Source organism: Carya illinoinensis, chromosome 1 (assembly GCF_018687715.1).
Source record: "Carya illinoinensis cultivar Pawnee chromosome 1, C.illinoinensisPawnee_v1, whole genome shotgun sequence".
Lineage (NCBI taxonomy): Eukaryota > Viridiplantae > Streptophyta > Magnoliopsida > Fagales > Juglandaceae > Carya > Carya illinoinensis.
This window is the reverse complement of record NC_056752.1, coordinates 11,921,198-11,930,694: the sequence shown is the minus strand read 5'-3', so window position 1 is coordinate 11,930,694 and position 9,497 is coordinate 11,921,198. Positions and strand designations below refer to the sequence as shown.

The 9,497-nt window shown below is 36.2% G+C and overlaps 1 protein-coding gene across 2 annotated transcripts; it reads right to left on the bottom strand.

Moving 5' to 3' along the window:
* Nucleotides 1-3,556: 3,556 nt before the first annotated feature.
* LOC122310734 (uncharacterized protein At5g41620-like) lies at nt 3,557-9,134 on the bottom strand. 2 transcript variants are annotated; one of them, XM_043124873.1, is made up of 4 exons: nt 8,527-9,134; nt 7,591-7,716; nt 5,209-6,639; nt 3,557-4,223 (listed from the first exon to the last, which is right to left on the bottom strand). In XM_043124873.1, exons 1-3 carry the CDS (start codon nt 8,905-8,907, stop codon nt 5,212-5,214), a joined length of 1,935 nt encoding a protein of 644 aa, XP_042980807.1. In that variant the 5' UTR covers nt 8,908-9,134; the 3' UTR covers nt 3,557-4,223; nt 5,209-5,211. The 2 variants fall into 2 exon arrangements, with proteins under 2 accessions (XP_042980807.1, XP_042980798.1); XM_043124864.1 differs by lacking the exon at nt 3,557-4,223 and having other exon boundaries at nt 5,033-6,639.
* Nucleotides 9,135-9,497: the final 363 nt, after the last annotated feature.

Here is a 9,497-nt window from a genome sequence, read left to right as displayed (position 1 = left end):
GCCACCAACAGAAACAACGGAAAATCCGATCATGAAACATATTGCGGTTAAAGAAACTGGAGACAGCGTATACCAACCCCAAAACCAGAAGATTGAAACAGAGGTTGATCAGGCCGGAGAGTCAACCAATTATCAGGTGTCTTTCGAAAACTTGAGGACTCTTCATTTGTTGGTCAATTTTATGTTAAGTTTTCTTTGTAGTGTAGTTCCTGCTCCTGGCTTGAGAGGGGTCGTCGAGATGGTGTTGAAGAGCTCGACTCCGTCGAGTTGGTGTTGAAGAGCGCGACTCCAGCCCCTCAAGTCCGTTGAGATGGTTTCGAAGAGCTTGACTCTGTCATAGAGCTCGACTCCATCGAGATGGTGCCGAAGAGCTTGACACCAATGGTGTCAAAAAGAGAGCTCGACTCCATTGAGTTGGTGTCGAAGAGCTCTTTCAGTCGAGATGGTGTAGAAGAAATCGACTCCATCGGGATGGTGTCGAAGAGCTTGACTCTGTCGTAGAGCTCGACTCGATCGAGTACTTGGAGTCGTAGAGCTTTACTAGTTCGAGTTGGTGTTTTTGAGCTTGAGTCTGTTGATTCGTTCCATTCCAGGGGAGTTGATCAGCTTGCTCGAGCTCATGCTCGAGCTGCTGGTTCAAAATAGTTTATGTTGTAGGTTGCAAGGAGTGTTCCTATTTCTGGCTAGCTTATGTCCATACTGTTGTAGTTTGTTATATTTTTATACTGTATTTATCATACATATACAGTCCTTGGTATTTGTTGGCTTATATTGCTTAGGTTGTTATATTTTTATAGACTGTTTTGAACTGGTTTTCATAAAAAAAATTGAGTTGGATTGTTTCTTTGTTGGCAATCTTCAATTGATATATATTCTTAGTATCTTATATATTTGTTTAAACTTTTGCAGATTATTGACACTCAAGAGATTTTGGCAAACTCGATTGACAAGAGTGATGAGATTTCAAGTAGTCCAATAGATAATGATTTAGAACCTGAACATGGTCTTCCAGAAACTCCAAATCATAATTTTCCTGAAATTGTTTCGAGTTTTGTTGGTGGGAGCCCAAGTACTAATTTGGATGTTGATCAAGAATCTGGGCAAGATACTCTACAAAGTCCACATTGGAGGTCTATATACCCCATGGTAAGATTGATTTTGTATTAAAAAAAATGTTTAAGAAAATATTGTTCAAATCTTAAACTTTATGATTTTGTCACATTGGTTAAATGGTGCATTTTTAGTGGTTGCCTATATAATTTGTTGATATATAAAATCACTTAAAAGATATCACAATAGCAAGTAAGACGGAGAATAATAAGATATAGAATAATAGCATTACTCAATTATTAATTACGAGTTAATAAGTTGATCATTGAATGTCTAGATGGAAGCTACAGATTGCCTTGTTGCGGTTTTGGCATTTGTATTAGAGATAGCACAAATTATGTTGAACAATAACAAGCCTATGGAGTACGTGGTGCTGGGATTTATTGTTGTGAGTTCTCTTATAACGTGGACGATATTTGCTCAGAATGCAAGGCAAAAACATGCTAGGTTTTCTTTTGGGTGCTTCTTTTGGGTGCTTCTTTCTGCCTGATGGACAAATATATAGGAGTATTTGTAAATATATTGAATCGTATGCAGCAATTATTCAGATCATATTGTCAATAATTTTTATTATTGTCAAATTTCCGAAGCGCTTGACTATTAGTAAAATTATTTTATCTTCTGCAATAATCTCCTCAAAGTTGACCACGAGGTGCACTCCGAGCAATTCCTTGTATCAGGCTGGACTCTCTTGGTTTGTAAAAGATATATGTATGATTGTAATAATATGTAGTTGGGTAAGCTAAGGGGTTGGTTGGTTTTGAACTTCCATGGTGCCAATCAGTCTTATCTTGAGCTTTGCTTGAGCTTCTCCATCAATGTGGCTGCCATTAGCAACTCTTATAAATTATGTGGCAAGTATTCTCTCTTTATCTAATACTTTTCTCTTTGAATAATTTAATTTAAATATGATAAGTTAATTAAACGGGCATGTTATTATGATTTAAATGAAACCATTTATTTATTAGGAGGCTTGTTATTGAGAAGTGGTTAAAGAATTAGATTAATAGGTAACATGCAATAAGTATGTAGTCGCCTCTAAATTGATGAAACAATCTCATCCTTTATAGTCCAATGAAAAAAAATGGAAAAGGGGTTTTGTAAGACACTGTGAGAGAGAGAGAGAGAGAGAGAGGCTAAGAGTAGAGTGAGTCTTGAGAGGGTTTGAGAGTGAGAGAATTGTGAGAGACAGTGAGAGGTGAGGAATCGAGACACAGGGGTTAACCCTATAATGAAACGATGTAGTTTTATTATAAATCTAATTATATACATATACATATTTATAATAATTATTTGGATGGAGAAAATCTTGGGCGGGCCTAGTTCCAGTCCCTGCTTCTTGACAATGTGAGGGCAAATGCCCGCACTTGACAAATGGGGTCCTGGACTAGGGTGGAAGGAGGGGGTAAACAGGAAATGGGGGGCCCTCCACTAGGGTTGAGAAAGAATCCGAAAATCCAAATCTAAATTCGACTGTGCTTTGGCTCCACTCTATCTCTGACAAAAATAGAGCTAGAGTCAAATTTTTGTTTAATTTTTTAGTTGGAGTCAGAGGTATCCCTAAACTAACTCCAATCCAATTTTATATTCTGACTCCGATTTTAATTTTGTCCTTTAATTTTGACTTTGACTCCGACTCTAAATTCTAATCCGATATTATACGTCTTTTATAAAAATATATATTTACCTATATATTTATCATAAATACTACTATAGTTGTATAGCTATATTACTAGAATTTATATAGTTAAATTTAATAATAAACTGGTATGAGCTAATTATCATAAAATAATATACTTACGCTCTAATATAAATAGACTAATAATAATTTAGTATATATAAATATCATAGTGTTACTACCATGCATATTTAAGTATAGAAATAAGTTAGACATTAGTATTAAAATAAGTATAGTATATTAAATTATATTAATTTAATGAAATATAATTACATCTGATTAGATATTAGAAAGTCTAGTATATAATTAAGTTAGAAAAAGGTTATACATTAGTATAATAATATATAATACTAATGTGTAATAATATGTAATTTAACACTAGAAACAAGTCTAGTGTATAAACAAGTTATAAATAAGTTAAACACTAGTATAATATGATAACATGTAATACTATTGTATAATAACATGTAATTAGACGTTATAATATAAATCTAGTATAGAAATAAGTTAAATGCTAGAATAGAAATAAGTCTACCATAATAAATTAATAACACATAATACTATGGTATAATAACATATAATTAGACGCTATAATATAAGTCTAGTATAAAAATATGTTATATATTAGTACAGAAGTAAATTAGTAGCAAATGATTTAATTTTAGTTTTTAATTTTTAAAAAAATTGAAATTTAAAAGCCCACAAAAGATTCTTTTTTTGAAAATGGGCTAAATATGAAGCTAAAAATAAGCGGAAAGTCTGCTCTGTTCTGACAAGTTATTCAAAAGTTCTAGATAGAAAAGTAACTTGACCAAGGTTCAGGATCTGCAATTGAAGAGAGTGTCAAGCAAGGAGATGAAGAATCAACAAAATCCACAATTGCTACCACCATTGCCTTTGATCTCATCAACAGAGTATTAAAAGCAAACTTCATATCTAGTTTCGTACCATAAAGTAAAGTGAATTCTGTGTAGATATGTGTAGGTCGAAATTGGAGTTGAATCGGATCCTACACATGTCAAAGTCCGAGTCGGAGTTTGGATTTGAACTTTGACAAAGTTGGATTTATGGGAATTCGACTTCAACTAGGTCGATGCTCACCTTTAACCGTTGCCCACTCGTAGTGCACGCCTCTCTGGGCGAAACAGAGGCACATAATTTCTTGTTCTCTGATGTGGTCGTTTGCAAAACCTCTCGGATCAAGTGAAGGCATGTAGCGCCTTTGGTGCTCAAGCACCTTATGTGGGCATTGCAGCCTGTTGCCTCACGCAACACCGTGGTGATTTTTGCACCTCTTGCAGTTTCCAAGTAGCACCTTGTGCACTTTGCCAATTTGAGTTAGGGGCTGCTGCCGCTTGTTCCTGTGATGTGCCGACATGCACAACACTCTAAAGTGGCACCTAGCTCCTCTTGTTGCAGTGACTCTCTTGGACAGCTATGGTTACCGAGAGGAAAAAAGAGATTTTTTTTAGAATATTTCACTAAAAAAATCACAAGACGCAGATCATAACATAAATTGGGAACAAGCATCTTAGCTCTGATACCAGTGCTAGCAAATCTAAATCAGAGTGCATAGTGAAAGCGATGTTACCTCTAGTAGTAAATCTCAGATCTGATATGGTTTTTTCACGGCTTTTCCACAGTTGACCTAGATATAGCCTGTCCAATTTGTAACTCCCAACTGGGCTTAAATGTCCATCCATCAAACCAGTTTATCGATGTTTATATTCTTGACGTTTCTCTATTAATTGTATTTGCCGGAGTTTATTTTTTATGACAGTAAATGAAAATTGTCATTGCTAGCTTCTACATCTTTTATGCTGCCAACCATATATAAATTTGTTGGTGTTCATAACAGTGCAGGTAAAAATAAAAGTTTTTCCGGCATTTATTGAGAGACACACAAAGGTTATCTGAATTCTCCTAGTTGATCAGTATAACCATTTGAGGGTCACAACAGCCATCATTTTTAGAAGTAACTCTATTATAGCAAGAGTAACTCTATTTGAGGTTCACAACTGCCATATACATTGCGCTACAAATTTTAGGAAGAGACGAGGCTAAAATTTCAAGACCATCTTTGAAGAATATCGCCAGGCCTGGTTTCTTTCATAAAGCTGTCTTGAATTTTAATCAAGTCTTGGATATTACACGTTAGTGCAACAACTAGTTGAATCAATTTTTACCAAAACTTGGTTGGCTGAATTCTCCTTGTCGATCACTGTAACCATGTGAAGAATACAATTGCCATGTTTAAAAGTAACTCTTATCTATTATAGCAAGAAAAATACAAGTATGCCCCCTATTTTTCCAGATGTATTTCTCTACAAATACTCCATTTAGGAACAGGATCTCTAGGCAAAATATTCACAAAGCAACTATCATCAATCAGAAAATTCTTTTTCTACAGACAAATTTACCATTCAGTTGAATGAACCTTTGGAAGCTTTTGATTGAGATTGTTTTGCCTCTAACCTCGCTTCAAGTAGTTTTGCCATCAATGTATTCTCCTTCACGCCCCGAGGCCATCTCAGGGAAGATTCAGATTTTTCAAAATCTGGGGTTTTTAACTTTGACATCCATTGTTGTGCAGGACTTGCATTGCTTGTTACTACCGACCGAACACATGAATCTTCTCTGCAATTACTTTGGGGATGAATCTTCTCACCCTCCAAGGACAAGGAATAATTTCGAATCAAGTTATTCAGAACATGGTCTGACTTCAGTCCACCAATCCCTACTCGTTTACTGGGTCTTTCTTGTAGATCTTCCAGGGTAGCTTCACTCATTCCAGATTTCTCAGGATAGTTTAATACATTTTGCTTTTCTCCTCCTATCTCAACCTGTTTTCTCATAGAATTTGATTTCATTCTCTGTTTGTGATGGCTATCTGAAGCATTAATCTCCTTTTGTTTTGAGCTGCCTTTGCTTTGCTTTCCACTGGTACCCTTGTTTTGTTCAAAGCAATGTGAATCATCAACAGTAGAGAAATCTTCTTCATCAGCTGTTTTTTGGGGTGCACTAACAGTATCATTCAAAGGAAAGGACTCTAATGAATGCCGGTGAATGTTCTTTGGCCCCAATGGGGGCAAGTTTCCATTAGTCCTTAATTCATTGGACTGTTTAGCTTGAAGAAAGCTTTCTATATCAGACCCTAGTTTGTCCAGGATGGTACTCTTTTCTGCAAAATCATTTTGAGCTTCCACAAGCTTCATTTGCATCCGTTCATCAAGCCATGCTTCTGAAATATGGAGGATTAATCTGTCAGGGTTTTCCCTACCAACCCCATACTTCTCAGTCTTGTGGTTCAAGGGTCGGAGTTTTTGTTCATAATCTCTTATTCCTTTGGCAAACTCGTCACACAAGTTTTCCAACAGAATCCGTGCCTCTCTCTCTCTTTCAAGCTCTCTCAATGCATTAGAAAAAGATGGTTTCAATTCAGAAAGCTCTTGAGCTAGCTTTCGGTGCAGGGCTTCTGAATGCCTTCTTGACTTCTTCTCATCTTCTAGCTCATTTTTTATTGCTTCAATCGCAGCTTTGGTCCGGTCTTGCTCCTTATTCTTCCGATCAAGTTTATCCTCTGCTACTCGTTTAATCAAGTCACCCATTCCATGCCTACCTAATTCCTTCTCTTCTAGCAATTCTTGAATTCTTGCTCTGGAATGGTATAGTTCCATTTTCAGTGCTTTCATCAATGATATATTGGATGCGTGTTGTTCTTCAAGACTCCAAATCCGATTGAGCACCTTGAGTAACTCAGTGGATGTTTTAATGCCATAATCCGATTCAACCATTCTAGACTTTAAGTCCAAAGAACTTGGGGGAGTGACTGCAGGCTTATAACGTGCCACCTGTGAAAACCAAAGGTTTTCTGAATTCATCATACCAACATAACATTGGGTATCTGAGGAAAAATTTGGAGGCAGAAGAGTAACGGCAGTGAAATTAATGAATCTAAATCACAAGTAAGGTACGTGGCACTGGCATTCTCATGGCAGAAACTGCAATTGCACAAAGGAAGTTAAATGTCATCAAGTAATACAGTCGCATCTCTTGTACCGTTTCATGAGTAATTAATCAATTTTCTTTGATCGGTGACTAATTAGTCAATTATATTCCAGTCATGCTCCTACCATGCATCTTACGTTACAGAATCTGTGAAAAAAGGGTCTTTAATTTCTCAAGAATTAGAGGAAATGGGTACTATAAGCATTGATGGAATCAGAGGACGTATTGCTAGTAAGTAAATTCTGCAATATAAAGTAAACTAGAATGTTGCATGACTTTATCTGGAATATTGTGTGAAAAGGAAGGTTTCTAAACAACATTAACGGTGGCTTCTGTGAGAAAAGTTTAACAAAGGTGGAAAAATGCCTATATTTGTGTTTAATTAGCAAACTAACTTGTTCAATTCCACACACTGCCTGAAAGGTATGGGGCATATGCCTGCTTGAAGTTCCTTGTTCTAGTGACAAACATTGTTTCACCAAATAAAATTTTATTCTTGTGGTCCTTTTACAATACTGTTTGTATCTCAAGGGCACTTGTGTTCAGAAACGACGTGTTTACAAGTTGTAGGATCAATATTATATTTTCAAAGTTCTGCTACCATATCTGTAATACCTGTAACTTTCCAAGACTTGTACGCAAAATGTTTGAAATATCACCAACATGTCATTTAGCAAGTTTTTGATTTTACAATATTATTAACTCACAAGCTATCTCATTTACCAACTGAAAAAAAGGCGAAAAAAAGACTAACCAAAGATAATTGTGGATGGTTAGGCAGAATACATTCTTACCTCAAACGAGCTACCATAACTTGCCGGAGATACAGGCTGCAGGGCACGATTGCTCCTTTGAACTGGTCGATGCTCTTGCACAATTGATGCAGCAAGATTCCTCCTCAAGTGACTTGCACTTGCTGGCTGCAAAAGGAGGGTAAAAATCAGTACTCAGTTATAAAAACATGAGGAAGCAAAAACATGGGAACCTTCCAATAATAATCAGATCACAACTCTCTTCCATCGGTGTTCACAAATTCTGTCTACGTTGCTGCCTCATGATCCTTCCTTCAACAGAATGTTATCACATATGTAAAATGTTTTTCAATTAGACTCATTTCACCCATACAAATGCTTTCGATTCAACAGATTAAAGCTGTGTCGAATATGATCCCTATATGCATCATGTGGTATTTGTGGCAAGAGCGCAATAAACGGACGTTCAAGGACAAGGACAAGGAGAGAATCGATGGAGGAACTAAAAGCTTTCTTTATTAGAACTCTATGTACTTGGCCATTGCATTTGATTTTAATGACCTAGATCTTTATGATTTTCTTGTCTCTATTATACCTACTTAGTTAGGGCATTCATTGTATTGTGCCTGGCTATGCCCATTCTTTGATTAATATAATTTGTTTACTCGTCAAAATAAAAAATAAAAAACAAATGCTTTCGATTCCAAGTAACCAAATAAAATTTTCAACAACTTTTTCCCCATAGGTAGAAGCAATTCCAAATTTCTGTTACCAAAACTACTGGTATTCTAAGCCCAGGAAGCAAGATATCAACAACTTCAATTGCTGAAAAGTGGTAACTGAAGAACACAGGACAAACAGGTAAAAATACCCCACCGACAAAACCAGCAAAGACAACACCTGCCCTAAAAGATAATGCTCATTAACGTTAAGTAACCAATAAACGAGAAAGGCAAATCAATATAGGTAAAGTTTTACCGAGTCAGTGGAGCTATCAGGAGGGTCAACCACGTCTTTGGAAAATTCAAACCCCTTGTCCCTGTGGTGGCGGCAACGAAGCCCAGCACCACCTTTGCTCATTTTAGCAAGTAGGAGGCGGACGTTTCGGTGGGGCTGTATCTCCCAGAGGTTTGCGCCGAGCTGTCTCGCAGAGATTGATGCGGCGGGGTTGGGAAAGGTGAGGAATTCTCGAATATTAGTAGCGTTATCATTCTTGTGAGATGAAAACTCAAGCCTCCATGTCGGTGGTGGAGTAGAAGGGCCTCCTCTTTTCCCGACCAACATACGGCGTTTCAACTTTCTCACCATTAATCCTTGCTTTTCGGCTTCTCTCTCCACACTTTTTTCTTTGCTTTCCATCTTTAGTTTTCCTTCCCCAGGCCCATTACCCACTCTGTCTCTCCACCTCTCTTCAAATTTCAATCTCTGAGTGCTTCACTGTTTTACCCATGTTTCTATTCTTTTCCCATCGAAGAAATGGATTTGACTGAAAGTCTGAAACTCAGTTTAGCACTTCAGTCAGCACTTCAGCGGAGACCGTTCTATTCGAAGCTTGGCCTTTTATGCTGTAAATGAGCCGACTTGTACACGCAAGTTCAGTCGACTGCGGTTGATTTTTATAACATAACCCCGATTAAAGGCAGTATGAATTGAGTTGAGTTATTTATAAATAATAATAAGTTAAATTGATAAAGTGAGTTATATAATAATTATATAAATAAATTTAAATATATTTAAATGTTAAGAAAGTTTAATATTATTTATAAAAGAATTAGAAAAATTTTGAATCTTATTTATAAAGATATGTTCAATAAAAAAAAATTGTACGCATTCATTTTTACGGATTTATTTATATATTTTATTAATATAATTAATTATGTTATTTTTTTGAAAACTTTGTTATACATAAATTTATACACAACGCATCACACTTTTCTTTACACTAGGTG

Coding starts and splice junctions, on each gene's coding strand:
- LOC122310734 (XM_043124873.1), bottom strand. CDS start 8,907: ATGGAAAGCAAAGAAAAAAGTGTGGAGAGAGAAGCCGAAAAGCAAGGA. Junction 7,717..8,526: donor CTGATAGCTCCACTGACTCG/GTAAAACTTTAC, acceptor CTCCTTTTGCAG/CCAGCAAGTGCAAGTCACTT. Junction 6,640..7,590: donor GTTATGGTAGCTCGTTTGAG/GTAAGAATGTAT, acceptor TGGTTTTCACAG/GTGGCACGTTATAAGCCTGC.